General features: G+C 35.3%; 10 protein-coding genes and 13 non-coding genes across 27 annotated transcripts; 12 read left to right on the top strand and 11 right to left on the bottom strand.

Moving 5' to 3' along the window:
* Positions 1 to 59: 59 nt before the first annotated feature.
* Positions 60 to 1758, top strand: Y45F10D.6 (Abnormal cell migration protein 18-like fibronectin type I domain-containing protein). The gene is made up of 3 exons (NM_070261.3): positions 60 to 211; positions 674 to 961; positions 1535 to 1758. Exons 1-3 carry the CDS (start codon positions 74 to 76, stop codon positions 1712 to 1714), a joined length of 606 nt encoding a protein of 201 aa, NP_502662.2. The 5' UTR covers positions 60 to 73; the 3' UTR covers positions 1715 to 1758.
* Positions 192 to 212, top strand: 21ur-13453. Its single transcript, NR_057431.1, has one exon.
* 21ur-8715 lies at positions 306 to 326 on the top strand. Its single transcript, NR_057430.1, has one exon.
* 21ur-12835 lies at positions 382 to 402 on the bottom strand. Its single transcript, NR_057429.1, has one exon.
* On the top strand, positions 542 to 562 carry 21ur-15366. The gene has a single exon (NR_057428.1).
* 21ur-3312 lies at positions 545 to 565 on the top strand. Its single transcript, NR_057427.1, has one exon.
* Positions 560 to 580, bottom strand: 21ur-9555. The gene has a single exon (NR_057426.1).
* 21ur-13659 lies at positions 966 to 986 on the bottom strand. Its single transcript, NR_057425.1, has one exon.
* On the bottom strand, positions 1745 to 8888 carry Y45F10D.7 (Small-subunit processome Utp21 domain-containing protein). The gene is made up of 8 exons (NM_001383239.2): positions 8799 to 8888; positions 8588 to 8751; positions 8054 to 8542; positions 7844 to 7994; positions 6784 to 7097; positions 4780 to 5365; positions 2944 to 3590; positions 1745 to 2207 (listed from the first exon to the last, which is right to left on the bottom strand). The coding sequence occupies exons 1-8, from the start codon at positions 8859 to 8861 to the stop codon at positions 1847 to 1849; spliced, it is 2775 nt and encodes a 924-aa protein (NP_001369795.1). The 5' UTR covers positions 8862 to 8888; the 3' UTR covers positions 1745 to 1846.
* Positions 8889 to 9237: 349 nt separating this feature from the next.
* Positions 9238 to 11024, top strand: sas-6 (Spindle assembly abnormal protein 6). The gene is made up of 4 exons (NM_070259.6): positions 9238 to 9342; positions 9388 to 9738; positions 9792 to 10692; positions 10823 to 11024. Exons 1-4 carry the CDS (start codon positions 9260 to 9262, stop codon positions 10964 to 10966), a joined length of 1479 nt encoding a protein of 492 aa, NP_502660.1. The 5' UTR covers positions 9238 to 9259; the 3' UTR covers positions 10967 to 11024.
* A 110-nt stretch (positions 11025 to 11134) lies between these two features.
* icap-1 (Integrin Cytoplasmic domain-Associated Protein homolog) lies at positions 11135 to 12226 on the top strand (the record flags this gene model as incomplete). Of its 2 annotated transcripts, NM_001268828.3 has the most annotated exons (5): positions 11135 to 11185; positions 11246 to 11371; positions 11733 to 11854; positions 11949 to 12054; positions 12104 to 12226. In NM_001268828.3, 5 exons carry the CDS (start codon positions 11141 to 11143, stop codon positions 12176 to 12178), a joined length of 474 nt encoding a protein of 157 aa, NP_001255757.1. In that variant the 3' UTR covers positions 12179 to 12226. The 2 variants fall into 2 exon arrangements, with proteins under 2 accessions (NP_001255757.1, NP_001255758.1); NM_001268829.4 differs by lacking the exons at positions 11135 to 11185; positions 11246 to 11371 and having other exon boundaries at positions 11739 to 11854; positions 12104 to 12181.
* Positions 12227 to 12323: 97 nt separating this feature from the next.
* Positions 12324 to 15586, top strand: lact-9 (Beta-lactamase-related domain-containing protein; the record flags this gene model as incomplete). Of its 2 annotated transcripts, NM_001047568.4 has the most annotated exons (6): positions 12324 to 12473; positions 12914 to 13126; positions 13174 to 13284; positions 14672 to 14970; positions 15027 to 15308; positions 15358 to 15586. In NM_001047568.4, the coding sequence occupies 6 exons, from the start codon at positions 12324 to 12326 to the stop codon at positions 15524 to 15526; spliced, it is 1224 nt and encodes a 407-aa protein (NP_001041033.1). The 2 variants fall into 2 exon arrangements, with proteins under 2 accessions (NP_001041033.1, NP_001041034.1); NM_001047569.3 differs by lacking the exons at positions 12324 to 12473; positions 12914 to 13126; positions 13174 to 13284 and having other exon boundaries at positions 14918 to 14970; positions 15358 to 15526.
* iscu-1 (NIF system FeS cluster assembly NifU N-terminal domain-containing protein) lies at positions 13289 to 14007 on the bottom strand. The gene is made up of 4 exons (NM_070257.4): positions 13905 to 14007; positions 13727 to 13846; positions 13480 to 13663; positions 13289 to 13425 (listed from the first exon to the last, which is right to left on the bottom strand). The coding sequence occupies exons 1-4, from the start codon at positions 13992 to 13994 to the stop codon at positions 13358 to 13360; spliced, it is 462 nt and encodes a 153-aa protein (NP_502658.1). The 5' UTR covers positions 13995 to 14007; the 3' UTR covers positions 13289 to 13357.
* gly-10 lies at positions 15573 to 18873 on the bottom strand (the record flags this gene model as incomplete). 3 transcript variants are annotated; one of them, NM_001047571.4, is made up of 7 exons in its annotated part: positions 15573 to 15973; positions 16216 to 17181; positions 17734 to 17909; positions 17973 to 18128; positions 18181 to 18288; positions 18338 to 18429; positions 18483 to 18873. In NM_001047571.4, the coding sequence occupies 7 exons, from the start codon at positions 18871 to 18873 to the stop codon at positions 15751 to 15753; spliced, it is 2112 nt and encodes a 703-aa protein (NP_001041036.2). The 3 variants fall into 3 exon arrangements, with proteins under 3 accessions (NP_001041036.2, NP_001041037.1, NP_001293853.1); NM_001047572.4 differs by having other exon boundaries at positions 15751 to 15973; positions 18483 to 18630; NM_001306924.3 differs by lacking the exons at positions 17734 to 17909; positions 17973 to 18128; positions 18181 to 18288; positions 18338 to 18429; positions 18483 to 18873 and having other exon boundaries at positions 15751 to 15973; positions 16216 to 16874.
* Positions 18874 to 19159: 286 nt separating this feature from the next.
* rpl-18 (Large ribosomal subunit protein eL18) lies at positions 19160 to 20104 on the bottom strand. Its single transcript, NM_070254.8, has 5 exons — positions 20076 to 20104; positions 19933 to 20019; positions 19682 to 19888; positions 19417 to 19539; positions 19160 to 19367 (listed from the first exon to the last, which is right to left on the bottom strand). The coding sequence occupies exons 1-5, from the start codon at positions 20076 to 20078 to the stop codon at positions 19221 to 19223; spliced, it is 567 nt and encodes a 188-aa protein (NP_502655.1). The 5' UTR covers positions 20079 to 20104; the 3' UTR covers positions 19160 to 19220.
* A 691-nt stretch (positions 20105 to 20795) lies between these two features.
* Y45F10D.16 (uncharacterized protein) lies at positions 20796 to 21554 on the bottom strand. The gene is made up of 2 exons (NM_001028302.3): positions 21045 to 21554; positions 20796 to 20997 (listed from the first exon to the last, which is right to left on the bottom strand). The coding sequence occupies exons 1-2, from the start codon at positions 21098 to 21100 to the stop codon at positions 20835 to 20837; spliced, it is 219 nt and encodes a 72-aa protein (NP_001023473.1). The 5' UTR covers positions 21101 to 21554; the 3' UTR covers positions 20796 to 20834.
* A 1171-nt stretch (positions 21555 to 22725) lies between these two features.
* On the top strand, positions 22726 to 22746 carry 21ur-5894. The gene has a single exon (NR_057424.1).
* A 544-nt stretch (positions 22747 to 23290) lies between these two features.
* On the top strand, positions 23291 to 24495 carry Y45F10D.2 (SEA domain-containing protein). Its single transcript, NM_070253.7, has 3 exons — positions 23291 to 23470; positions 23805 to 24001; positions 24061 to 24495. Exons 1-3 carry the CDS (start codon positions 23323 to 23325, stop codon positions 24253 to 24255), a joined length of 540 nt encoding a protein of 179 aa, NP_502654.1. The 5' UTR covers positions 23291 to 23322; the 3' UTR covers positions 24256 to 24495.
* A 768-nt stretch (positions 24496 to 25263) lies between these two features.
* On the top strand, positions 25264 to 25284 carry 21ur-12160. Its single transcript, NR_057423.1, has one exon.
* A 663-nt stretch (positions 25285 to 25947) lies between these two features.
* 21ur-13899 lies at positions 25948 to 25968 on the bottom strand. The gene has a single exon (NR_057422.1).
* 21ur-774 lies at positions 25951 to 25971 on the bottom strand. Its single transcript, NR_057421.1, has one exon.
* Positions 25972 to 26480: 509 nt separating this feature from the next.
* On the bottom strand, positions 26481 to 26501 carry 21ur-6776. Its single transcript, NR_057420.1, has one exon.
* Positions 26502 to 27275: 774 nt separating this feature from the next.
* On the top strand, positions 27276 to 27296 carry 21ur-9885. The gene has a single exon (NR_057419.1).
* The last annotated feature ends 129 nt before the right edge of the window (positions 27297 to 27425 follow it).

The following is a 27425-nucleotide window of genomic DNA, read 5'->3' as shown; positions in this document are numbered from 1 at the left end:
TCTTTTAACCTTTACAATTATTTTTGTAAAACAACTCTTTACAAAAATAAATGCAATGCTTTTCAGAAGAGAAATGCTCCTAGTTTTGCTATCCCTCATCACGTTGTGCTCTTTGCGCCATTCAGTTCCAACTAACAAGACGAGCCAGCTTCATCATTTCGAAATAAATCACCCAGATGGTATCAATGCAATATTTGATCTACTTCCAAAAGTGAGAAAATCTAGGTATTCCTAATTTTTGAGGAATTTTAAAGTTTACTGTTTCACGAAGTTTTCAAATATTCCTTGATTTTTTATTTGAACAATTTACGTAGAAAACAATTAAATAAAAGAAAACCTCTGTTCACTTTTTAGAAACTTTTAGAAACTTTAAATTTTGGAACGTATACTAGACCCGTACAATCGAATAATCACAATATTCTACCCCAAAGTAAGTTTACTGACACATTTAAAAAATGAAATAAAAAGGAGATTTTTATTTTTACTTTAAAAAATTAACAGTCTCACTATGTTTTCATAAGTTCCTTGACTTTCACGAAATTACTAGAAAGTGGATGAAGTGGTTGGAACGTACATCAAATTGAATAATCACAACTTATTGTTTTAAAGTATGTTCCCTGAAACATTGAATTTTTTAAGATGTTAGTATTTCAAATTTTATTTCAATTTCCAGGTCTGCAAGAAAAACGGTCATTCCTACAAAGTGGGCGAGGAATTCGACGTCGGAAATCTCCGTTACACGTGTCAACAATTCGGTGTCTACGTCATCGCCGGATGTCGAACTCATCTGGGAAGAGCACTGGAGCTGGGTGATATTTTGGTGCATGATCACGTGAAATTCCATTGTTTGGCACATGGAACTTCTGTTTTTTATCGAGAAACTGCGTGTGGCGGGAAGGGAGAAATCGATTGTGATATGGTACCACTGCCACGTGGATATGAACAAGTTGTGCAGAATGAGGTGGGCAATTAAACGGGGACCTTTAGTATTTTTTTAGTGAATTTACAATGTTATGAGATTTATGTGAAACTGTAAATTTATTAACTTTTCAAAAAGCAATTTTGCTTCAGAAATACGGTATCGGGTCTCGACACAACTTTTCAAGTTCGCAAAAGTGTGTCTTTGAAAATTTAATTTTCATAAGTCTTCTCAAGATTTATAAAAGTGCATATGTAAACCACGTGGAAACAACTTTTCTATAACATACAATTTTGAAGAATCGGGAAAAAACTTCTAGATGGTAACTATTGTATCCTTAAAGGCGCAAACACTTTCGTATTAAAAAAAATGGGTCGCGTCGAGACCGCATACAGTACTTTCGTGAAAAAACTGCAAAATTTCGCATAGCAATTTCACTTTCTGTATCAAATGAACCAATTTGTGATGTTAGGAACTATTATCAATCAAAATACCGAAGAATATCGTTGTGAGACCCAACAAGAAATTCAGCGTGTGCCTTAAAAAAAATTGTTTTTTGAATGGAAGAAATTCGTGTGGCTGCTGAAAAACTAGGCAAAAAAAATCAAATTTCAGCATCTAGAAACAACAGAGCTTCCAAAAGAGCACTCAACTCATATAAATGGAAAAGAGCTGCCAAAAGGATGGGTTCTTGTGCACGGAGGAAAAGTGAACGAAAATTCGGAAAATCAAATGTCCACTCATATTTTGATGTATCATCCACAGCTTCATGGGCATGTGAAGCAGATGAATTGAGATTTGTTTTTTTCTTGAATAAAAATGAATAAAAACAACAATTTTCATAATATTTTCTAACAAAAAAAACTGAGGAACAACGAATAACAATTGAAAAAAAAACAATATTATAACCAACAAAAAAAAATAAAATCAAAGCAATGCATTTTTAATCCACTGAACAACTGCCATATTCTCAACAAATAGGTTTTCCATCTCATTCCAACTTTCCATTTGTACTTGAGCCATTTCTTCGAGAACTTCTGTGAGCTCTTCATGCTCCGATGCTCCTTCTGATGCATTCCACATAATTGTTCGATGGATTTTTGTGGCCGTGGCCGCGTAGGCCTGAACCAGTTCAAAGTTGGTCTTTGTTTTGAGAACCTCCAACAACATTCTAAAGAAAATCGGAATCGTTTTCGGATTCAGAGTCCGAATTTGGAAATCGATAGCCGATAGACTCATATTTTGAAGAGTTTTGAAGGCGTCAAGAAGATGATCTCGGGTTTTGGCGCTGAAAAAAAATTAATTTGTTGAGAAAAATGGATTATCAGTTTTCACGGGCTCTCTGAGCTCTTCCATTCTTTTACAAATTTTAACTTTTGTGTACTCCTCGTGGAGAAGAGGATTTTACAGTTTTAGCCTAAAATGCTGGATTTTTCTGATCATCAAGCTTGATAGGCCTGCAACTTCCACAGCCGAAATGGCTCAGTCCACTGGAGCGCACTTGCTCTTTTCTGATTTTTGAATGCTAATTTTTTCTTTTTTGCTTGTTTTTTTCTAGAAAAAGTGGAAAAAAATTCGAAAATTGGCGAAAAATAGCGTTTTTTCTCAAAATTTGTTGAAAAATGCTGGTTAAAAAGTTTTTTTCATATTGTTCCAACCGCAAAAATCATTTTCTGCAAATTTTGAAAAAAAAAACACTTTTTTTCCATTTTTTCAAAAACAACACTGAAAAATTAGAAAGTGCAAGTGCGCTTCAGTGGACTGAGCGATTCGGGCTGTGGAAGTTGCAAATCTCCATTTTTTGCCAAAAAAAAATGGAAAACGACGATTTGAAATGTTCAGCTGGACAAAAATAATATAAATAAGAAAATTATTTCGATTCGGCTGAAAAAATACAAATTTCAAACAAAAACTGTAAAATCCATTTTTCCACGTGGAGTACACCGACGCTTTTAAGGTCAAACTCTGGGAAAAATCTAACATTTGGGAGCTGAGAAGCCCGAGAGCTTCCAGAAACTACTAACTTTCTGAGCAGAGTAGTAAATGAGCTCTCCAACTCCAACAAATTCCTCTTCGATGTAATATATCTGGAATCTCCGTCCATTTCGTCTCCAATATTCTCAGTTTCAAATTCAAATCCATCCAAAGTGGCAGACGCCGACAGAAAGAATGGAGCTTGTTTGATCTTTTTAACAGCATCAGTTGGCTTATTTCGCTCTTTAATAAGTGCCAAATCTGGAAGATTAGCCCAACGAGATGATGGAAGTCCTGAGAATGTAACAAGATTCTCATCAATTTGCAATTCTTTCATCGCTTTAATATCTTGATCCATAAGCGTCGTCAAATCATCCTCATCATCGTCAATATCACAAGTCCCGCCCTCTTCCGTAGAAATCATGCTCCAAGATGGTAAGTAGTCAGCTGGATGTGCTCGAATATTGATGTGAGCTACGAATAGAACCTTGTTGGCCCATGTATAGACGGCCCGTTCTCCTTCATGAACTGTAGCCAAGTATTGGCCTGTTTCATTGTAGGACATTGAAATGCATGGTTTTGAGAAGAGAAGTACATCGATTAGTTGAGAAGTGGCAACATCAAAGACACGGATATAAGAATCATTGTCAGCGACTAGAAGCCATTTTCCGTCTGATGAGAATGTCATCGCGTTGACCTGAAAAATTTTAATTGTTGAAAAAGTGTGGGTTTTTGGTTTTTTTTCAAAAATAGATGTTTTGGTTTGTATTGAAAAATTGGATTTTTTTTTGAAAAAAAAAGGATTTTTGAAGTTATTTTTGGCTCAAAAAATGGATTTTTTTGGAAAAATATATTTGTTTTGTTGGTTCTTTATGTTAAAAAAGGATTATTTGGGAAAAATGAAGGGTTTTTTTGGTTTCTTTTTTTTGTGAAAAATGGATTTTTGAAACATTTTTTGCGAAAAACTATTTTTTTTTTGGTTTTTTATGTCAAAAATGGATTATTCGGGAAAAAATGGGGTTTTTTTTGGTTTTTTTTTCCAAAAATGGATTTTTTTTTAAACATTATTTAGCGAAATATGGGTTTTCGGATTTTTTTTTTGCAAAAAATAGATTTTTGGACAAAAATTAATTTTTTTGGGTCTTTATGGCAAAATTGGATTTTTTAAAAGGGAAAATGGGGCTTTTTGTGTTATTTTTTCTATATTTTTTCTGGTTTTTAAATCTTTTCGGGTTTTTTTTTAAAATAAAAACAGATTTTCTTTGGGTTTTTGGACATTTATTTTGGCAAAAATGTTTTTTTGGTTTTTACGATTTTTACGGTTAAAAAAAAATTTGTTTAGGTTGCTTAAAAGCAAAAATAGAACCATTTTATGGTTTTTTGTTGGGGAAAACTGATTTTTTTTGTAAAAAATTTTTTTTTTTGGGGTTTTTTAAATAATTTTTTTGGGAAAAATATATTTTCTGGTTCATTATGGCAAAGAATTAATTTTTTTGGTTTATTTTCCAAAAATGGATTTTATTAAACATTTTTTGGCGAAATATGGTTTTTTTTGCTGGAAAAATCTTTTTTTTTTGTTGGAAAAGCGGGCTTTTCTAGCAAAGATTAGTTATTTTTTTGAGTTTTTTTTTTGCCAAAACTAGTTTTAAAACTGTTTATTTTCTTTTTTTGGTTTTTTAATCAAAATAAAAATTTTTTTTTCCCGGTTAAAATGGGAAAAAAGGAATATATAGCGTTTTTAAATGTTTTTTAAACAACTTTTAAAAAAAATTGATTAAAAAATGCAATATCATCGTGCTTTTCTGATTTTTTTTTCGATTTTCCGGAAAACCTGAATTTTTTGTTTTTTTCCTGAAAAAATCGAACTTTTTTTCACGGCAACCTACCTTATTGCCAACAGTCTCAAATGCTCTAGCAACTCGATGACACACTGTATCCACTAGAATCACACTTTCTTTCCCATTCTCAGCAATCGCCACCAACGCCACTAAACTATTCGACGGGCACGGTGCACAAATTCCCAATCTAACATCTTTTTTGAACATTTTCGCATTGATAGCCTTCGTTGAAAGAGACCAGAACAGAATATGACCTTGAGCATCAGTGCTCATTAGCTCTTTTCCACGTTGATCTACGGAAAGCGATGTAATCGGAGAATCGGCAGCCGGAGTGTCGTTGTGAATATCGCCGTTGGTTTTAGTGGGACCTTTTCGTGGATTCTTAGACTTCTTGCTCTTTTTCACAGTGGTGGAAGCAGTAAATGAATGAACGTGGCGGCCACTTTGAGCATTAAATTGATCGATATGACCTGTAGAATATCCAATAAATACGAAATTTCCACAAGGTGATACGCAGAGAGCAGTCGCATTTGCATCAATAAAATCCACTTTTTTCTTGAAACGATCATGCTCCAGTGTAAATGCTCCAGAGGTGTTGTTTCTCGTTTGCCATGTGGTGATTTTTGTGTCATTTCTGGAATAGGAAGGAAACATTAGAAGCTGGAAATATATAGGAGGTTTTTGCTTGTGGAGACTAAAAGTGTGCTCAAAAATTGCTCAAATAAATAATTTTTTAAAATGAAACTTTTGAAAAATTCCTTTAAAGTTGAGTATCGAAATCATAAAAGAGAAATATTTTTAAATTACTCCAAATTTTCCCCTGATTCCGAATATCTAAATTCAAAAAATTCAAAAAATTGCGCTGATTTTATATTTCAGCTTGAAATCGCTTCTACACCCATGGGATTTTTCAAACTCCGAATTTTCACGCCAGAGACGTCATGTGTCGTTTTACGGGATTTGTGTATATTTACGAGATTTTCAATTTTTATCAGATGCTGATTTCTGTTTTTCAACGAGTTTCCTTAATTTTCGTCGGTTTTTGTTAAGTTTTTTTTTTGAAAATGTGTTTTTTAAGTCAATTAACCATTATATTATCAAAAAACTAACAAAATTTCCAATTTTTAGGTCACAACTCGACGGAAATCGAAAATTTTATTAGTTTTTTGATAATACAATGTTTAATTGACTTAAAAAAAAACACACATTTTCAAAAAAACTTTGGCAAAAACCGACGAAAATGAAGGAAACTCGTTGAAAAACGGAAATCAGCATCTGATAAATATTAAAAAATTTCGAAAATCTACACAAATCTCGTAAATCGACACATGGCGTCTCTGGCGCGAAAATTCGGCGTTTGAAAAATTTCATGGGGACGCAATGCGATTTCAAGTTGAAATATAAAATCAGGAAAATTTTTTTGAATTTTTTCATTTAGATATTCCGAAGCCGGGGAAAATTTGAAGTCATTTAAAAAATATTTCTCAGATTTCGGTACTCAACCTTTAAAAATGGCTTAAGTTCACCTAAAATCTCAGATTTTGCCTACTTTTCCGTGTCACAACAGCCGGAAATTAAATTTTTATTGAATTTTATTTTCCTTTATTGCTATTGTTTGATAGTTTTTATCACGTTATTTCGCTATTTAAGATGCATTTAAATGGAGTACAATCAAAAATCAAACATAATGACAATTATAACTGTAAAAAACTTTTAAAAAATAAATATATTTACAGTTACTTTCGGTCAATTTTCGTTATTTAAAGGAAATTAGCCGAAAGATACTGTGACTATATATATATTTTTTTTTAACTTTTTAACAGTTATAATTGTCATTACGGTTGATTTTTGACTCTACTCCACCTTTGAGTGTACCCTAATAAACCAAAAATGTGAGATAAACGATAAAAAAATGCAATAAAGGTGTAAATCGAAAAAAAAGGTAATTTCCAACCGGAAAAGTTGACAAAATTGGAGATTTTAGCCAAAATTGAGTCAATTTTCCGGGAATTTCGTTCTTTTTGGCACATATTAAGTAAGCGTTTCCCGTACACTTGTCTGCAAAACACATTATTCCATGCAGCTTCTCGTTGCCATCCAAACGCCATTTCAGCTACATTTTGAACTTCTTTATTCAATTTAACACCCTGTCCAACTGTGCCAAGCTTCTGTCTCATTGTCAACGAAGAAACATCGTATTTTCGAATGGATCCATCTTTTCCGGCCGACAAAACGTGATCTTTTCCAACAAATTTGATACTGGCACATGGTTTCGAGTGTCCTTCCAGGCGGACAAGTTCACGTGGCATTCCATCTGCACTGTCGAAAATCCAGAGACGCAGAGAGTTATCCAGTGAAGCGGAGAGCTGGAAAAAATTGAATTTTAACCTTTTCTTCGGAATTTAAAGGTGGAGTGCGCCCAGTGGGGAAATTTCTTCAAAACATGCCTATGGGGTCACAATGACCGAATATCATGATAAAAAAATTCAAAAAATTTTTCCTGATTTTACATGATTTTTTGAAAATTGAAAAAATCTCAGTTTTCCCCCTATTTCCTATTTGAATTTCCGCCAATTGTAATGGTTCGATGGAGCACACTTGCATTATTTTTATTAATTTATTTTATTTTTTTCTCATTTTTCGGCTGATTTTCTTTATTATTTGTGTATTTTTTTCGGAAAAAGAGAGAAAAATTCACGATAAATGCAAAGTGTTTTTTAAAAAATCTTGTTGTTGTCGTCGGAAATCATAATTTTACAGTTTTACGCATTTTTAATCACTTTTAAACAAACATTTTGCATTAATCTTGCTTTTTTACTTCTCTTTCCGATAAATATATACACAAATAATGGAGAAAATCAGTGAAATAATGAGAAAAAATAAAATAAATTGATAAAAATAAGGCAAGTGCGCTCCATCGAACGATTCCAATTGGCGGAAATTCAAATAGGAATTAGGAGAAAACTGAGATTTTTTCAAATTTCAAAAAATCATATAAAATCAGGAAAAATTTTTTGAATTTTTTATCATGATATTCGGTCATTGTGACCCCATAGGCGTGTTTTGAAGCAATTTTCCCACTGGGCGCACTCCACCTTTAACAGGAAATTACCATGATAGGCTCCCCTGGAACAAAATAGAGACAATTAATCTCGTCAGAGTGAATTCCCGTGATTTTTCCGATTAATTCCTGCTTCTCGAGATCCCACACAGCCATTGTTCCGTTCTTATCGGCAGTTACCATTGTTGATTCGCCGTCGTCACTGAAAATATTGGAAATAATTTTTTTAAATAATATTTTTCAATTTAAAACACAACCCACCGAAAAGCGACATTAGTGATCTTTGCGTCATGTCGGAACGATGTGATGATCTTATCCATTTTCACATTGAAAAGCATCACTTCACCATTTTCCAGCCCTACAACTACCACATCTAAGGCAGTAGTTTGCTCGATAATTGTGATTCTCGAGTCGAAACTTCGCTGGAACTCATGAATCACTTTTCCAGTTCGGAAATTGATAATTTTCATTCGACCAGTGCTACTGCCGACCACGATTTTATTCAAATACGTGGATGGGTGACAGATTGCCGTTATTTCAAAATCGTCGGATCCTTCCATCAATAGGCTCATTTGAAGGCCTCCTTCTGATGTATCAATGACGTGGATTCCAGAAGAAATATCAACTGCGATCAGCTGAGTTCCGATTAATGTCATGATTTTGATCTTGGCGCCCAAGTCGATGGAATCTTTGATATCTCTGCAGAATGCTAGAGAAGTAATGTTGGTTCCGTGAGCAGCGAACACGCTCCTGAAATGATATATAATTATTTTTGCATTTTTCTAAACCGCTTACGTGCTAGAAGACGCGACTGCTGACACTTTATCGCTTAAAGGTTCCGACATTCCAATCGCACGAAGCTTTTTTCCATTGTATTGCATGATTACATTATCAATTGGGCACAAAACTGACAATGCCGACTTTTTTGCGACAAATGTTGAACGAATTGACGGGGCGACCTGGAAAAAATAAGTAATTTCACTTCAGATTCGGAAAAAAAGCTTACATCACCGGTTACCACACCCAAGAATCGATAAGGAGCAAAGAGCTCCGACTGGATGCGCTTCATTTGCTGGAAAAGCTGAAAAAGCTGAAAAATGAGATAAATTGTTAAAAAACGGGATAAGTGGCTCACACAAGAAAAAAACGACGTAGGATTGTAGAAATGATTGAAAATGCGGGAAACTCTCTATTTTCCCTTATTAAATCTTCAAAAATGTGAAAATTTGACGGAAAATGGGCTGAAATGGGGAATTTTAGTTTGTGAAAAAAAAAAGAAAATGCGATTTTTTGTTAGGCGTAGTTTACAATGTTTTGTCCGCAATTGCCAAGTCCGCAATCGCACACCGTAGTCCCATAGAGCGCGCCATCTCAAATTTATTGTTTTTGCGCAAATTTTTTATTCTTCATTTTCTGCTGTTTTTTCCTATTTTTAACATAATTTTTTTCAGATTTTCTCCCACAAAAATGACTAGCAAAATTGCATTATTCGATCAAACACTCATCGCCTCACTTCTACAGCCGTTGAGCCTAAATCAACCGGATTTTAAGTAAGAAAAGGGAGCAAACGATTTTCAAAAGTAACAGAATTTCAGGGCATACAAAACAAAAGTTAAGCTGAAAATATCAGAGCAAAGGAACGAAACCAGTGGAGAAAAGGAGCTAAAATTCGAAATCAGCCGCTCCGATGATTTTGAATTTCTATTCTCGGAAACGTTGAACAACGAGAAATATCAGATTTTGGCTCGAGATCACGATTTAACAGTGGATTTCGATGCTTTTCCGAAAGTTATCATTCAACACTTGTTATGTAAAAATATTGTGAAAAATTTGGAAGAAGATGGGGAGGTTGATGCACGGAAAAAAGCAGGTTATCATAGTATTGCTGATCCAGGAAAGCCGACGGAAATCAATATTATTTTGGATGCCGAGAAGAATTTTTGCTCGTAAGGGAAATAGATTACCTAATATTGAAATTTAATTTTTTATTTTCTTCCAGATTTGAGCTATTCTCGAAGACTCCTATTTCGAAAGGAAAAATCTTTTCCATCAAGCTTCACGCAGTCCGCGGAGATCATTTAATTTCACATCTTCTGAAAATTTGTTCCAGTCAAGCAGTGAAACTCTCCACTTTTTATAAATCTGCAGATGAGCTAGCAAGCCTACGGCAGAAATGTGGAGATTTGGAAAAACAAGTTGAAAAACTGTCTGGTGTGAAGGAGGAATTCGAAGAAATGTCAGAAAAGTTTAAAGAGCTGGAAGATGAGGTGGAGCTGGTGAAAGAGGAAAGAGAGAATATTCGATTATTAGTTGAGGATAAAGAAGATGAAGTGGCTGATTTGAAACAAGACACGGAGTCGCTGCAAAAGCAATTGGAAGAAAATCAGGAGGAGCTGGAGATTGTTGGAAATATGTTGAGAGAAGAACAAGGAAAAGTGGATCAGCTTCAGAAACGAAATGTGGCTCATCAGAAAGAAATTGGGAAGCTTCGAGCAGAACTTGGCACGGCTCAACGGAACCTGGAGAAGGCCGATCAGCTGTTGAAGCGAAACTCCCAACAACAGAATCAACAAAGTCTGGATATGAGAAAACTAGGAGAGCTGGAAGCTGATTTGAAGGAAAAAGATTCGATGGTTGAGAGTCTCACTGAAACTATTGGAATCTTGAGGAAGGAGCTGGAGAACGAGAAATTAAAGGCCGCCGAGAATATGGATAGTTTTGAGAAGCTGAGCATGGAGAATGAGAATCTTAAAGAAAAAATTGCCCATTACCGAGCCCAACGGTTTAGTCCAGCTCCTTCTGGGCTTCCCGGGCTTCAGACCGGACTAACAAATAGGCTTACACCATCATTCAAGCCTGTTCTTGGACCCCACACTCCATATGGAGCTAATTTGAACTCGGTTAGTAGAAGTTCTACGAAATGAGCTACATTATCGATTTTTCCGGCAATTTCCAATTTTCACACAATTTTTGAGCATTTTTCCGAACTGTTTCAACTCAAAAAAATATTTTAATTTGTTCAAATTTCAGCGCACCCCATTCCGTGACAATACAACTCTTAATTTCCAAAATTCGACAATTGCAACTCCTCATGCTTTTCGTTTCAACAGTCAACTAATCGCCGACGAGACTACTGGTTCAAGTGTGACGAACACCCCACCCGCTCAACGATAAAATCTTTTTTATTGATTTTTTCTTGTCCTTTACTTGAAAATAAAACTCTGCTTATTTCATTGAGATTTCTAGGCCACCGCCAGCACTTCAAATGGGGAAGGTTTTTATCAGTTGGGAGTCCTCCGCAAACATTATGACGCCAGAAACTCGCTTGAACATTTTTCAAAAAAAAAAATGACAGACCCGAAAATTTCAGCATTATACGTGGCAGTTCAAGAGGTAAGGAATTTTTTAAAGTTTACTAGGTTTTCTTCAGAAAAAAAACATTTAATTTTCCAGATAAATTCTCTAATTCAAAATGGAACGTCTTGCAGTCGATCTCTCGAGGAAAAAATTGTTGAGCACTTGGAAAATAGCCAACTTTTAGGGAAATTACCGAAAAACAACGGGGATTCTCATGAGGAGGTTGGGAATATTACACAAACGCAGAATTTTTGTCGGTCTCGACACGACACAGTTATTTGCAAAGGGTTGTGTGCCTTTAAAGAGTAAATACTGTAACGTGTAATTCTTGTTGTTGTATCGATTTTCTTTTTGTTTTGTTTTTCGATAAAAAAATATATTTTACAAGAAAACAGTTATTAATCGTTGGAAAATCAGTGAAAACTCACAAAGTTTCAAATTACAGTAGTCTTTAAAGGCGCACACCATTTTTTTTATAGTTAACAAAAATTTGTCGCGATGAGACCCAAAACCGTAATTTTGGTGTAAAATCGCAGAAGATCCCGTTTTTTGTTGAAATATAATTAAAACTTTGAATTTTAAGGTTTACATGGAGGTCACCAAGCACGGACTTCGGATTTCTTCGAGAAGAACACGATTAGTGAAACTGAGGATTCCACTGATCGAGCTGATACTTTTGACGACGTATGCCGATGGATTTGGAAGGTGCGATTGGTTAATTATGAATTAGATGAAAATCACCAAGAAAAAATTCCGTTCGCTTCGAGACCTGAGACCGTAATTTTAATAACAATTTCAGAACCAACATAGTCTTCGTCGAAAAAAGCACAACTACACGATACCAACTCCATCTTCTTCAGGCCACTGACGACGCTTCTTCTAATATTTTGTGTAATTTAGTGAAGGTTTTGGGATGTTTCATAGTTTTCGTAATAGTCATTTATTTTATTTCAGAACGCTTTCATCGAAGCCGAGGAAGCCAGTGCTCTCATCGAAGTAATTGAGCCGCCATCTCCGTCGATTGCTTAATTTTTTCTTTTTTTTTGCTTGTTACATAAAATAAAAATTTAATTTTTCAAGTTATTTTTTGCCACCTAGAACCATTTGTTGCTTCATCTTTGGAATATTTGTCACTAGCTCGCAGAGCTTGGAAAAATTAAAAAAAATTTCCAGCATGTCATGGTACACTTCCTGTCCAAAGATGCTTCTTGGTGCCACCGCTGTTGCTGTTCCATTGGGAGCCACAGTTTTCCGGAGGGAAAGCGAAAAATCTGAAAATTTGCTGAAAATCAAAAAAGCCAAGGAGCTAGTGGAGACGACGATGGTTGGTTGGGAACTCGAAATTTTGCGATTTTTGTACCAAAAATACGGTGCCGGGTCTCGACGCGACACTTTGTTTAATGCGAAAGGGTGTGCGCCTTTAAAAGAGTACTGTCACTTTTGAAATTCTCGTTTCCGTGGAATTTTTCTCACGATTTTTTAAAATATAGGTGTTTTTCCTGTTTTTTACTAAATAATTATATTTTTATCGGAAAAACCCCGATTTTTTCTGTAAAAAACAGTAAGAACACTCATATTTTGACAAATCGTGAAAAATCCATTGAAATTCCACAGAAATGAGAATTTGAAATTACAGTATTCTTTAAAGGCGCACACCTTCTCATATTTAACAAAAATTTGTCGTGTCGAGACCAGGTAATTGCGGAAAAATCTCTAAATTCCAAGTCTGTGTAATAACTTTCTCCAATTCGACATTATTTTCAGGCTATTCAAGGTATTCCAGGCCTTTCGATTGCAGTTTCGCTGGATGGAAAAATGGTTTGGAAAAGTGGATTTGGGTATGCAAATCTCGAAAGTTTTGCAAAATGTACAGGAGATTCTGTGATGCGAATTGCGAGCATCAGTAAGCCGATAACTGCCACGTTGGCAGCACAGTGCGTTGAAAATGGAACATTAGATCTTGATGAGGATATTCGGGTTTGCAACTTAAAACGGAAGGGAAAATCTGAAATTAATTTTTTCAGAAATATCTTCCTGAATTCCCGGCGAAAAAGTTCAAAAACGAAGACGTCAAAATCACAATGAGACAGCTTCTGTCGCATTCCGCTGGAATTCGTCATTATGCAACTGAAAAGGTGACAAAAAAGCTCTTTTATATATAGCGATTTCTATAACGAAAACAAATTGTCTATTACACATTCTTCAGGCTTAGGCCTTCTTAGTCTGCTTCTTCTGATAATCCTTCAAAGCGGCTTGAATGGCGTCTTGGGCGAGCACTGAAACATTTTTAGTTGCGAAAAAAATCGAGAAAAATAGGGAAAAAAGCTCACTTGAACAGTGAAGTTTGACTGGTGGAAGACACAATTCTTTGGCAATTTCGTCATTTTTAATTTTCGACGCGTAATCGATAGTTTTTCCGTTAATCCATTCGGTTGCCAGGGAAGATGAGGCAATTGCACTTCCACATCCGAATGTTTTGAATTTGGCTTCGATGATTTTTCCGTTATCGTCGACCTGGAAATGTTTTTAGCTTTAAAATATAATAATTTTTTCCCCGGAAAATGTGAAAAAACTCACTCGAATCTGCAATTTCATGACATCTCCACAAGCTGGAGCGCCGACGATTCCTGTTCCGACGCTTGGATCGTTCTTGTCAAGTGATCCGACATTTCGCGGGTTCTCGTAGTGATCGATAACCTGAAAATAATGTGTAATTTATTGATTTTTTAACGCCTGAAAATGATTTAAAACCTACCTTCTCGTGATACTGAGCAACTGAAGTTGCCGCTGGCAACGCAAACTTGTGCAGGAGTGTTTTCGCGGCTGAACTGATTTGAAGCGACATTTCTGTGATTTGTCTGGAATTAATTTATTATATTTAAAAAATAAAATTAATATAAAAGTAGAAATACGTTAAATCATGGATTTTTAGCAACGAAAGGCAATATTTTTGTGCATAAAAATAGGGAATTCCAGAAAAAAACATTTAGAATTAAAGCAGAGATCACTTTTCTCGGCGATAACAAAAAGAAGAATGGAGAAGTAGTGGGCGCACACAAGACACCATCACATGTTCATGGCCGAGAAGTTTTTCGGCCAAGGCCAAGGTTTTTGATGCTTTAGCTGGCGAGTTTAGCAGAGAACACTGATAAATAAATAAAAATCGATGGAAAACTTAGAAAAAATCAATAGAAACAGTTGTTTGATGAGAAAATTATATTAATTACTAGTTTTTAGATTATTTTCTATACAAAACCCAATAAAAAAATCCTTGAATTCGCGCAAAACATTAAAAATTCATAAAAATAATAATAAAAATTAGAAAAAAAAAACAAAAAACATACTGTAGTAAAGGCGCACAGTATTTTGAACCCTAGCGGGTCTCGAAGCGAATTTGAGCATTTGTGCTTTTTCACCAATGTGCCTTTAGAAAGTACGGTAACTTTCATTGAATTTTAATATTTTGGAATTCATTTCAAATTCCTTAACCACATACTATTAAAAAATAAGTATTTTTTTCAGAAAAAATCCGAAACACACGAAGATCCATCCAACAACAACACAGAAACCCCCGAATTTCTCTCGAACAAGCCATACAATTCCTCGCTCGACGCCCTTGCCATTTTCAAAAATGACGACCTTGTGGAAAAACCTGGCTCCAAATTCTCCTACACCACATACGGATTGACACTTGCCGGTGCTGTTCTTGAAAAATGTTCAGGAAAAACATATAGACAGCTTGCAAATCAATTATTTTCGGATCTAGGAATGAGAAATACACAACTGGATACAAAAGAGAAAATTGTTCCGGGAAGGGCTAGGTAAGGTTTTTAAAATTTTAAATGATTCTTTAAACCAAAATTATTTAAAACTTCAGCTACTACCAGCGAAATTCGAAAAACATTCTGGAAAACTGTCCGGAAGTTGACTGCTCCAACAAATTCGCCGGCGGTGGAATCATCTCCAACACCACCGATCTTCTGATCATCGCCAACGCCATCCTTCACAGTATTCTGTCGGATTCCAAGAATTGTCTGCTACAACGAGAAACTATTCGAAAATTCCTGGAAAAGCAAGTCCCAGTTGACTCGAAAACTTCGACAGGCCTCGGATGGTTTCTAGTGGACGGAAAAGATCTGAAATCAATTGATGGAAATATGTAAGCACTTCCGAAATTGCATTTCTATATTAATTCGTAATAATTTCAGCTCCAACTCTTCATTCTTCTACCACACCGGAGCAGCTGTCGGAGCTTCTTCAGTGCTTCTTGTAAATACATCTTCCGGTGTTTGTGTGGCCATCCTGTGTAACCTTCAAAATACAACAGTTCTGAAGCTGGGACGAGACATTGGAGATCTGTTTCATGGCGAAATTTGAATATTTGATATTTACACATTCCTTATATTTTGAGTACATAAATATTATTTTTTTTTAAAATTTTCATCGGAAAAATGCAAGAAAAAAACAACCAAATGTAATACTTCGACTCTTTGGAAAGTGAAAACAGCTTTTTGAAAGGTATCCCCGTGATTTCTAGGTTAAAATGATTAAATTAAAATAATTAAAAATGCAATAAAAACTATCATATATTTGTACAATCTTCATTCCTGCTCTTTCGCCTCGTTGGCTTGCCGTGTTTCGAGCAGTTCGTTATCCACAGTTTGCCATGCCCATTTTTGGAGATCAGATGAACTATCACACTTTTTCATGTGCAAAAATCCTTTGCCATTCTCGTCTGCCGTCAGACATTGACCGGAAATTGGATGGTAGATTTGCTTCTGAGCCACCCGGTATTTGAACAGTTGGTTTCCTTTCATTGAGTGACTGAAATTATTGTTATTATGGAGACGCGGAAAAATAGTTTTTTTCTGCTGAAAATGCGCTCCACGGTGAATGGAATACGTTCCGCCCCTCATAGATAGGTCTCGTTGAGTATTTGGCAATGTAATAAACAGCACGAAAATTGTGAAAACATTTGAATTTCCGGTTTTCCCGCCACATACCTAACGAGGCCCAACGATGGAATTGGCCAATAATAATCATAATTTCAGAGATGTTCCCCTTACCAATCAAAAAGAATAACAGGAGCCTTATCGACACTCGTTGAGCAATCAAAGCAGATTTTCCGTCCCTTCGGTCGGATATCATGCCATCTCGTCAATCTCAAATCCTGCTCCCCGCCACCATCCTTATCATCAGATGTGCATTTTCGAAGTCCGAATCGTTGATTTTGTTCTTTGAATTGAGTATCAATACAAAAGTTTGTGCCGACATTTCTAATTTCTCCTTCGGCAGAAGCTTTCGGTTCGACTGCTGGATAGTATTTGTCCTGATCAAATGCGATTTCTTTCATGAACCAATCAAATGATTTGCACTGAAGCTTCTCTCTGATTCCTTTCATAAGCTTCAAATCTCCGGCATCTGCGTTTCCAACTCCGGGGCGATGTTTGTAAAGTGTCTCCTTATAATCATCCATCCAAACTTCGGCAACTCGTTTATAATTCCTCGACACAAAATCTCCCATTCCAGCGTTCTTGAATGGAGCATACTTGCATCTGTAGATGTGAGCAACACGAGAGCACGGAGCATCAACCATCCGTCCATGACACTGCCAAACCTTGAAGCTCAACTCATATTGCTCTCCACCCCAAATATCCAGCCCCTCATCGTATCCTCCAAGTTCCCAGAACCATTTGGCAGAAATTGCAAAGTAACCACCAGCCATCACTGGTGAATTGAATGGTTTTGTTGGGCTTTCGCGATCTTTTTTCGTCAGGGGAAGTCGTTTGTAGTTGAATGCCCAATCAAATGATCCACGTGCCCCTTCATCTTGTGGCCGGACCTCATAAGTTTCACAATCGATCACATCTACAAATGGACAGACTACAGTTCGATAGTCTTCTGCAATTGGATCCAAAAGTGGTGGAAGCCAGTTATAGTTGGCTTCTGAGTGAGCATCAAGGAAGATTAAGATTTCACCGGTGGCATCTTGTGCTCCAAGTTGGCGACCACGAATCAGACCTTCGCGTTTTCTGAAAAAATTATATTTAGCTTTAAATTCATATAAATTTCGAGGCCTCGACAAAACAGGAGGGAAATGTTTTCAGTGGGCGGAAATGTAAATGTCGCAATTTTTCGCGTTTTTAGCGAAAAAAGAAACGCGCCAATGTTGCACAAAAAGCGTGCGGCGGTTGCGAAACTGCATTTTTTGGCCCCTCCATTTATTCTGCAGAAATCAGCACTGCACAGAAAACGAGGCGGAGCGTAATTTTGCAACTCTGTGGCACGGTTTTTCCTTTTCTTCTGCTGGTTTTTTAAAAAGAAATTTTCGATTTTACTTGTTATATACTCATTTTTTCAAATGAAAATGTTTCTCATAAAATTGTGAGGCATAAAATACCCTCACCACTTATGAGAATATCATTTTCAGGCAAAAAAAGAGTAAAATCGGATTTTTTGCAAAAAATCTACAATAAAGCAAAAGCAGGAAAAACCGTGCCGCAGGGTTGCAAAACTACACCCCGCCTCTATTTCTGTGCGGTGCTGCTTCTTGCAAATTTAAATTCATATAAATTTGCGCTCACTTCGTCCGTAAAACCTTGACAATATGATCAATCTTATTCTTTTTCAAAAAATCTTCCAACGGCTGTCGAAGAGCCGGCTTCTCACTGAAATCATCGACCAAAATGATTTCTTTCAAAAGTTCAGGGGGTGATCTATTGATGACAGAATACACAGATCGAAGAAGTGTTGAGTTGTGCTGAAATTCAAAAATTTAATTGTTTTTTGTCAAAAAAACCTTATAAATGAAAAATAAATTTACTTCTTCGTGGAATGGAAAAATGACGGAAACAGTGGGAAGTTTGGCAGAATACATCATATTTTTGCATTCTTTATGACGAATATCTTTTATAGATCGATTCAATGAGATCATATCTGAGATGTAGGCATTGTAGCCGTTGGCTTTGTACAGGGAAAGCTGAAAAATGTCTGGATTTCAGGGAAAAAACTCAATTTTTAACGAAATTTACCGCTTCTTTCTCAACTTCCTTATCTTCTGGAAGTTTCACTGGTTTTCCCCATTCTCCTGGGCCTTCTCGACGTTTTTCCTTCTCGTAAGCAGCTTCGTCTTCCCATTTCTGATATTAAATTCATTATTTAAGGGTTTTTTAATCTTAAAATTCTTACAATTTTCTCATGACCGCGATATTTTTCAAAAGGATCAAGGGCTTCATCACCTAGAGCTGCTGGTGGATTGGGATTTGCACGATCTTTTCCCTCTGAAATATTTTTATACTAAATTTCAGACTTCGAGCGGCAATTTTCAACTTACGACCCTGAAAAACTGGAATATCCTCATGTAAATTTGGTCCGTCATTCGAGGTGGCAACGTAGGAATAAATTAAATAAAGAAATAGAAGAAGCCCGCAATATTGTATTACCCAGTGATGACGCCTGCTTAAGTATCGGCTCAAACCCATGCTCTGAAAAGTAATAACTCGTGGAAATTTCATAGTTTTACGAGGAGTGAGAACAGTTACGAGCTTTTGCTGCAGCAGCAACAGATTAGAACAAATATTTGAAAATTGAATTGCAAAAAGACCAAAAATGGGGGATTTGTTGCACTGGTGAGACGATACACGCGTTTTCCACGTATACGCCAACAACATGATGTGCACTCTTTTTCTCTCTCGCTCTCCTATTTTTATGCAGATGGCAACCATTGTCTGCCGTTTTGTTAGGAGGCCAAAAAGAACGGCAAAAGGCTGGGAATCGGAATATTTCGACGTTTTCTAAGCGCAATGAACATTGAAACCATGTAAGGAGACAACTTTTTCAATCTCGAAGGTCGGCGATAAGTGTATCGTTATTGTTCCTTCCTTCCAATATATGAAGACCAAAAGTTCCGCCACCACTTAACCCTTTTCAAAATAAGTAACATTTTTCCATTATCTGCAAGGTTTGAAACACCTGATATCAATCAAATCCATTCAACACAAAAACATTAAATATTGACACATTTTTATTCGGCATGATTCGAAAACAATCATGGGAACAAAATAACAACAACTTAGTTCTTGTAGGCTCTGGAAGCTCTGCGTCCGCGGGCGCGCTCGAACTTGCGTCCCTTTGATCTGACGTATGGCTTGGTGTGGGAGTGTGGGACTCCTGGAGCTGGTCCGAAGTGCTTCTCGGCTTCACGAGCAGATCGTGGTCCCTGAAAATGTACAAAAATAAATAAAGATAATAGAAAAATTGTGAAATACCTGGAGGAAGACGGTGTTTTCTCCCTTTGGCGACTTGAGGGCGAGCTGGTCGAGGGTGATGATTTCTCCTCCGGCAGCAAGGATTCTGGCGCGGGCTCCTTCGGTGACGTGAAGAGCGGCGACCTAAATTAAATTAATTGAAAATGAGACGAATTTTGAAGAATTCCGGAGTTACTCCGATGTTTTCGTATTATTTCAGTACTAAACTGGTTTCATAAAAACCAAGAATAATTTTTACAATTTTAACGGTAAAAGAAATGCTTACGGAGATCTTTGGGACAGTGTAGAGACGGGCATCATCGGTGACAGTCGAGAGGGTGACAACAGTCTTGTTCTCGTTTCCAGCCTTCTGGACGGCGCGGGCAAGCTTGGCGAGCGAGAGTGGCTGACGGTTACGACGGGACATGCGGAGTCTCTTCAAGACGATGGCGTTGAACTTCTCTCCAGTGCGTCTAGCGAGGAAAGCGTAGAGCTTAAAATTAATTTTTAAACAGAGCAACAAAAACTAAGTGTTACCTTGGACAGAAGACGGAGGTAAGGGTTCTCACTCTTTGGTGCCGTTCTGCGGGCGACGCGATCGTGCTTGTGGTTGATATCAATACCCTAAAAAATTTAAATATTAGTTTTCAAGTTAAAAATATGAATATTTCAAAACTTACCATGATTTATGAGTAGATTAAGATGTACCCTGCAAAAATAACGTTAAAAATCAAAATTTTAATTATAATTTATCAAAAACAACGGAAAAACCGGCAAAAACACGCTACTTTACGGTAAAAAACGTGAAAAAAATTTTAGGCTAGTAGAAATATTCCCTCAATTCATTCAAAGGCGCACACTTTTTCGTTGCGAGACCCGTGATTGGAGCGGAGTGTCGTTGCGCGCCCTGTTTATGTTTTACAATTTCACACATTTTTCGACAGAATTTCGGCAATTTTTCAGTGTTTTCAGAGTTTTCAGTGAGAAATAAGTAAAATTTTCAGAATTTTGATTAAAAATTGAGAGTATAAATGAAATTTCATTGTTATTTAGCTTTTTTCTTTCCATTTCTTCTTTTAATAAGTTTTTCACAACTTTCGATCGGTTCTTTTAATATGAAAATACATTAAAAGTCGCGTTTTCTCCAACAATATAATGAAATTGACTTTTTTAGCATTCATTAGCCGAATGAAAATTTATGTTTGACATGAAAAACATGAAAAATTTAAAGAACTGAAACAAAATTCAAGATTTTTCTTTGATAAACGAAGTTAAGCGAATTTTCCACTGATTCCATCTGGATTGCCGGAAATTTATAATTTTGTCAATATTTCAATTAAAAAAGATTAAACAGTTATTCTGAATTAATCAAGATTTAAAAGACTATTAAAAAACGAATGCAAATTAAAAAATAATTTATCGGAAAAAAAAAACAAAAATTAATCAGATTTATCACTAATGCCATCTGGATTGGCTGGAGATCGATCATTATTCCTGATAACCGCTCGGAATTGCTTCTTCAGTCTTCTCCGCCGGATAACACTCATGATGTACTGAACCTGGAGCACAATGACTGGAACCACGAAGAACAAATGGGCCAGCCTAAAAGGAACCAACTAATACCTGAATTTAAAAATCGAAAAACATACAAATACCCTTCTCCACGGACAACAGTTTGCAGTCCCGAGTTCGCTGTAGAGTTCATTTTTTGAGAAATGGTGAAAGGAACACTTTGCAAAAAAGTCGCTGGATTTCACGTGACTTTTCACGAAAAATTCCGAAATATTTCTGTGGTTTGGTTGATCCGAGGAATGTGAACTTTGGGCAAGCATGCCTTAGAAATTCGGAATCTATGATCATCAAATCGGAATTTTTTATTTGCTTTCATGAGTGTTTGGACCAATGACCGATTACATTAACTGGTTGCAGTGCACAACTTGTTTGAAAAATGGAATTCATTTTTGTTTGACACCTGTCTTCACCCCCGCAATTTATTGAAAGAGGAAAAAAAATGAAATGGCAAATTTACAGAGTAGAAGACCAAAACTCGGAAATTTACGTCGAATTTTACTTATATTTTGCTTGTATTGACCGAGCCCTCTCTGTGTGTGTAAACGGCATATTTCTTGTGTTTGAGTGTTTGACACAATACATATTTGAACGCGAACACGTCAGAAGCCAGCCAGACACAAAAAAACGCGAAAAAAAATTTTTTCTAGGATGTTTGAGAATTTACAGACCAAATATCAGAATGTAACATCCTTGTGGCACGTGAGCTTGGGTTCATAGAGTGGAATTCTTTGAGCTCTCGAGCTTTGAAATATGAGCATAGGAGCAAGTTATTATAGTTTGCGGAGCTCAAAGTTACAGTCCTCACAAGCTAAGAACATCATGATCATTATCCAAAATTACAAGAATCGTGACGAGACCCACCGAGGAAGATAGTATGTTCCTTTAACGTGCAACGTGGATATTATGCAATTTTCTGAAAAATAAAGGCGCATGGAACTTATCGGATGGGTCTCGCCGCGAAGAGTTTTTTATTGCAGAAATTTCATTTCGGCTTGATCTACGTAGATCTACAAAAAATGCGGGAGAAGAGACACAGACTTCTCAACTGATTTCGTATAGATAAGAACACGTGCTGACGTCACATATTTTTGGGCAAAAAATTCCCGCGTTTTTTGTAGATCGAACCGGGACAGCCTGGCACTACGTGATACGATATGTGATTGGGTGCTGTGTGCATTCATTTTTGAGTGTTTAAAAGGAAAACAAGACTGCTGCGTGGATATTATGCAATTTGCTGAAAATTAAAGGCGCATGGAACTTATCGGATGGGTTTCGCCGCGAAGAAAGTCTTTTGTAAAATTAGTTTTTGGTTATTTTCGAAAATTAAGGTTTTTGAGAGGTTTCAGGGCTGTCAAAAAAAATAAAAGAATTTTTAGTTTGGAATTTAGACCCAAAACAAAAAACTAGATAAAAAAAAAAGTTCTTCAAAATTTTTTTGTTTGATTTCTTCAAAATACCAAAAAAAAAATCGCATTCTGGCTTCTAATGTTCCCATGTCAGAAAACATTTGTTTTTGTCTTTTTCGTCCAAAAAAACAAAAAAAAACTTCATTTTTGGCAAAAAAACCTAAAAATATATAATTTACTGGATTTTGTACCGAAAAAAAAAGAAAAATTAAAATAATTTCTTGAAAAAGCAAAAAAAAATCTTCATTTTTTTGTCTTTATGACCTGAAAAACCAAAAAAGAAATCATATTTTTGGCAAAAAAAATACTGTTTCTGGTTGTGTATAACTTTTTTCTTACAGGTTCAAAACAATCAACTCGTTGAATTTTAAGAAATTGTTCCTTCAAATCAGCCTTTCACTGTGTGACATGACGGCCTGAAAAATAACTGGTGGCCTAATTTTCTCATTTTCACGGCCACGTAGCAAATAACATGCGAAATGTGATGTTTCTACATGTTTCACTAAATATCTATTTTAAGCACAGATTGTTTGAGCATCAAACATGGAAATTCAATACTTTTTTCTTCCAATTTCCAACAAAAAACAATTGATCAAGTAACCTTTTTTTCATTCCAATTGATTCTTACCCTTTCATTCTTCTTTCAAACACGTACAGGCTTCACGCGGAATGGTTTGCAAACCGTATGCTACATACAAACTTTGTGCACTCTTGCTCCAAAACGAAGAAGAAAAAAAAAATTCCCAAAAATTTTTGTTGACATCGGTTTTTGCTCACCATCACCTCTAAGAGACGGGAGGAGGTGCTGGTGTGTAGTACTTACAAGTTGGCACACATTGAAATTCCGAGGTGACAACAAACAAAAAAGTACGAAAGAAGTCCCCGCCGTATAAAAAGAGCCCCACCGGAGTCGTTGTACCATAGAGTAGCTAACTCTTCTCATCATAAAATGTTGGGATTCATCGTGTTCGCATTGTTCGCTAATATTCAATCGGCACCGGTAGTTGGTCTCAACTACGACAATATTCAATATCTTCATAATCTTAGTCTCACTTATTCTAACAACTCTTTGGAAGGTCTCGGAGCAATTGATAATTGTGAGTTGAGAATTGTCTTAACTTTGAAAGGTCATAACTCTGTTCATTTGAGAGATATCAAACAATAATCAACTACAAATCGATAGAAAAAGATTCAACAAAAATTTTGTTAGTTCACAATTTTTGAGTAGGACAAACGGGAAGCGAGATATAAGGAGTCAAAGTAGAACTAGAGGTGCAATACTGATAGGGAAAATGCCCTAAAACCAACCAACAGAGTAGTTTGATTTTTAAAAATCCCTGCAACCTACTCGCTGAGACCAAACTAACAAACCCGCAGCTGCTGCAAAAATGCTTGTGCTTTGAGTTTTGATTATGATATGTAAACATTCAGTCACCGACGTGAACTCACAAATGGCTCAAAGCCTGAAGTCTGCAATCAACTCGGCTCTGCCAGGATATCTTGTGTCATCCCGTTCTTCAACTCCGCCTGCCTCCTCGGCTTCTTCCTCGGCTTCATCCATGACGCCAACTGGAAATGGAGCACAAGCTTCCACTATTCCAATGAATCAAGGATCATCTACTAGTATGGTAAGTTGGGGAAGCTCTTTTGGCTGAAAATTCAACTAATCACAAAATTACCGTTTCAGCCAGTCCGTCAAAAAAGACAAGCTGTTTCAACAACAACAACAACTGCATCTCCAATGAGCACATCCTCACCAACTCCATCCCAACAACCATCAACCACTCAACCCTACGGAACTGATGAGGAATTCTATGCTCGTACCGATCTCGTCCACTTCCACGTGGATATCAATGATCTAGAAGGCTCTGGAACCATTTAAACGAACATTTTCTCTCTCTCTCTCTCACACACATTGCATCTCATTTCTGATATAAATACTTATTTTATTTGGAAAATATATGAAGAATACTTTGAAATTTGATTTTTTTTTGCGATATTCAATTTGTCAGGATTTATTAGGGTGTTCGATAAGTCTTTTCGTTTTTTCTCAGTTTTGAATTTTTCTCAAATATTTTTTTGTGATTTCATAGTAGTTAGTGAGTAATGAAAAATTTATAAATACCAGCCAGTTTCGGCAACCTCCAGACTGCACCATCTGCCTTCGAGTGGTCGAGAAGAAAAAATAATTTTTCGATTTGTTTGGTTTTAGGTTTGAATGGAAATGTTAGTGTTCCATGCAGTTGGAAAATTTTAGTATAACGCAGATTAAAAATATCAGCCAACGAAAAGCATTCCTTGATATCTTAAAATTTGAAAAAAGTAGCGAAAATTAGTCGCAAAAAATACACTTTTTCCTTCAGAGGGGTATATCTTGGACTGCGTGACATCTATTTTCTTCTCTATTTCTCATCTCTATTTATGAATAACTACAAAAATGTTAAGCATTTCTAAATGAACAAATTATATGTTGGTATCTTTTACCGTTTAAAAGTTACACATCGGAGAAGCCTGCCAACTCGAACTTTTCAGAGTTCTTAAAATTGGACGTTTGTCTGAATATCTTGATTTCTAGCAAATCTATCAAAAAGTTCATAACAACAAAAACAATCACCAATTATTTTTACACATTTTTGTAGTTGGTCATTTTAAGATATCTTTGATAACAACAGAGTTATCGCCCCTTCTAGAGAAAAATCTAAAATTTTGATAATTTTATGGAAAAATGAACGAAATTCGTTGAAGAATGGATATCTTGTAAGGAAATTGTGTTTTTTTTTTGATTTTTATGATATTTCCATAATACAAGCATTTTAATTATGTTCCATAGAAAATATTTTTTCCTCTGTTTTCAATTGAATTTTTTCCATTAAATTATCAAAATTTTCGGTGTTTCTTTTGTAGGGGCGATAACTCTGATGTCATCAAAGTTTATATAAAATGACCAACTTTAAAAATGTGTAAAAATAATTGATTATTATTTTTGTAGTTATAAACTTTTTGATAGATTTGCTAGAAATCGAGATTTTCAGACAAACGTCCAATTTTAAGAACTCTGAAAAGTTCGAGTTGGCAGGCTTCGTAACCTTTAAACGGTAAAAGATACCAAAAAGTTGTCAACATATAATTTGTTTATTTTGAAATGTTTAACATTTCTGTAGTTATTCATAATTGGTAATCTGTCATGCAGTCTAAGATATACCAATCTGAAGAGAAAATTGCAATTTTTGCAACTAATTTTAGCTACTTTTTCAAATTTTAAGATATCAAGGAGTGCTTTTCGTTGCCTGATATTTTTAATCTGCGTTATACAAAAGTTTTCCAACTGCATGAAACACTAACATTTCCATTCAAACCTAAAACCAAAAAAATCGAAAAAATAATTTTTTCTTCTCGACCACTCGAAGGCAGATGGTGCAGTCTGGAAATTGCCGGAACTGGCTGGTATTTATAAATTTCTCATTGCTCACTATCTACTATGTAATCACAAAAGAATATTTGAGAAAAATTCAAAACTGAGAAAAAACGAAAAAACTTATCGAACACCCTAATAATTTGGCAACATATGTCTACTAGATTTCTGATAGAATTAAAATCACTGCTCATTGAAATTTGTGAAGTTTGAAATAGAAAGTATGAAACAGTATAAGTTTCTAAATCGCATTGAAATATTTTTTTCATATTATTTCCTAACTCCAGCTATATGTATTTAAAAATTTTAGTTTAAACAGAAATAAAAAGAATGAAGATTACTGCTCAGCGAGGTTTACAGAGTGTTGAAATAGAAAGTATGAAACAGTATAAATTTGTAAATCGCAATGAATGTTATATTTTTTAAAATGTTTTGAAATTCCAATTGGTTTAAGCTATACGTTCTAAAACTTTTGTTTCTTTTTATTTTCAACAATCCAGCATACACATTATTTCAGATTACACATTAAAACTAAATAACCCATAATTTTTCGGAGTTTTCAAAAGTTTCAGTTGAAATTTTACTAAATTGACATTTTTTCCAAAAAATTTGGTTTCCTTAAAGATATGATTAATAGTTTGATATTCGGTTGCGATGACAAGATAATTAAATTTGCAACCAGAGAATCTTCTAAGAATCTCTTTAAAATCTGGTCACTAAACATACTAATTTATAGATTTTTGATATGGAAAGTATGAAACAGTATAAATTTGTAAATCGCAATGAAATTTATACTTTTCAAAATATTTCGAAATTCCCGTGGTTTAAGCTATATTTTATGCACGTTCTAAAATTTTTGTCTTATTATACTTTCAGCCATCCAACAAGATTAAATATTAAAACTAAATAATTCACAATTTTTCGGAGTTTTCAAAATTTTTAGTTAAAATTTTTTTGAATCGCCAACTTTTCCAAAAATTTGGGTTCCTTAAACAAATTTAGAGCGACGCTACAGGACTAACCTCCTCAAATGTTCAAATAAAAATTTTCAAAATTTATTTGCAGTCTACTTGTAGAAAAATATAGTTTTTTGGTCGACTTCCATAGATGTATTTTCTTGAAATGGAATTTGGTAATTTCTGCCGTATCGAATTGTTTCTAAAAATTCTCCTTAACAAAAATACTCCATATTTGACATTAAAAAGGAAGAATGTTGAGATAAATGCTGGAAGAATGTTGAGATAAAAATTTAAAAATCCTTGTTTGAGCGGAAATTCGAAAACAATTCAACTATTTGACTTTTTGTTGCAAAATTGAAAAATCAATGAAAATTAGAAATATTAGAAATGCTTTTTAACAATTACATTTTATTCAAATCAAACGCCCCTTCCAAAATTAGAGTTTAAATTTTAAAAAAATTCAAAAGTTTCGCCTCAAATTTTCCCTGTTTCAAATCCCCCATTTGAACTACCGACGCTTTTACACAACGATCTATCATCAATATTTACCCGTTGAAATATCAAAATTTCAAAAACTACTTTATTTTTTTTGTAGCTGTAGTCCATATTCTATGAACTTTTGTTGAACAGTAGAAATTGGCACAGTGTGGACTTTTTTTTTTGAAAATATTGAAATCCAGT

Source organism: Caenorhabditis elegans, chromosome IV, assembly GCF_000002985.6.
Source record: "Caenorhabditis elegans chromosome IV".
Classification (NCBI taxonomy): domain Eukaryota; kingdom Metazoa; phylum Nematoda; class Chromadorea; order Rhabditida; family Rhabditidae; genus Caenorhabditis; species Caenorhabditis elegans.
The sequence above is the reverse complement of the archived record's forward strand: the minus strand, read 5'-3'. Positions and strand labels throughout refer to the sequence as shown.

Coding starts and splice junctions, on each gene's coding strand:
- Y45F10D.6 (NM_070261.3), top strand. CDS start 74: ATGCTCCTAGTTTTGCTATCCCTCATCACGTTGTGCTCTTTGCGCCAT. Junction 212..673: donor TATTTGATCTACTTCCAAAA/GTGAGAAAATCT, acceptor TTCAATTTCCAG/GTCTGCAAGAAAAACGGTCA. Junction 962..1,534: donor AACAAGTTGTGCAGAATGAG/GTGGGCAATTAA, acceptor ATCAAATTTCAG/CATCTAGAAACAACAGAGCT.
- Y45F10D.7 (NM_001383239.2), bottom strand. CDS start 8,861: ATGAAGCGCATCCAGTCGGAGCTCTTTGCTCCTTATCGATTCTTGGGT. Junction 8,752..8,798: donor TGGGTGTGGTAACCGGTGAT/GTAAGCTTTTTT, acceptor TATTTTTTCCAG/GTCGCCCCGTCAATTCGTTC. Junction 7,098..7,843: donor TTCCAGGGGAGCCTATCATG/GTAATTTCCTGT, acceptor AATTTTTTCCAG/CTCTCCGCTTCACTGGATAA.
- sas-6 (NM_070259.6), top strand. CDS start 9,260: ATGACTAGCAAAATTGCATTATTCGATCAAACACTCATCGCCTCACTT. Junction 9,343..9,387: donor CTAAATCAACCGGATTTTAA/GTAAGAAAAGGG, acceptor ACAGAATTTCAG/GGCATACAAAACAAAAGTTA. Junction 9,739..9,791: donor GCCGAGAAGAATTTTTGCTC/GTAAGGGAAATA, acceptor ATTTTCTTCCAG/ATTTGAGCTATTCTCGAAGA.
- iscu-1 (NM_070257.4), bottom strand. CDS start 13,994: ATGTCGCTTCAAATCAGTTCAGCCGCGAAAACACTCCTGCACAAGTTT. Junction 13,847..13,904: donor TTGCTCAGTATCACGAGAAG/GTAGGTTTTAAA, acceptor CATTATTTTCAG/GTTATCGATCACTACGAGAA. Junction 13,664..13,726: donor TCATGAAATTGCAGATTCGA/GTGAGTTTTTTC, acceptor AAACATTTCCAG/GTCGACGATAACGGAAAAAT.
- rpl-18 (NM_070254.8), bottom strand. Junction 19,889..19,932: donor ACCTCCGTCTTCTGTCCAAG/GTAACACTTAGT, acceptor ATTAATTTTAAG/CTCTACGCTTTCCTCGCTAG. Junction 19,368..19,416: donor AAAACACCGTCTTCCTCCAG/GTATTTCACAAT, acceptor GTACATTTTCAG/GGACCACGATCTGCTCGTGA.
- Y45F10D.16 (NM_001028302.3), bottom strand. CDS start 21,100: ATGAACTCTACAGCGAACTCGGGACTGCAAACTGTTGTCCGTGGAGAA. Junction 20,998..21,044: donor GTCCGTGGAGAAGGGTATTT/GTATGTTTTTCG, acceptor GGTTCCTTTTAG/GCTGGCCCATTTGTTCTTCG.
- Y45F10D.2 (NM_070253.7), top strand. CDS start 23,323: ATGTTGGGATTCATCGTGTTCGCATTGTTCGCTAATATTCAATCGGCA. Junction 23,471..23,804: donor TCTCGGAGCAATTGATAATT/GTGAGTTGAGAA, acceptor GTAAACATTCAG/TCACCGACGTGAACTCACAA. Junction 24,002..24,060: donor AAGGATCATCTACTAGTATG/GTAAGTTGGGGA, acceptor TTACCGTTTCAG/CCAGTCCGTCAAAAAAGACA.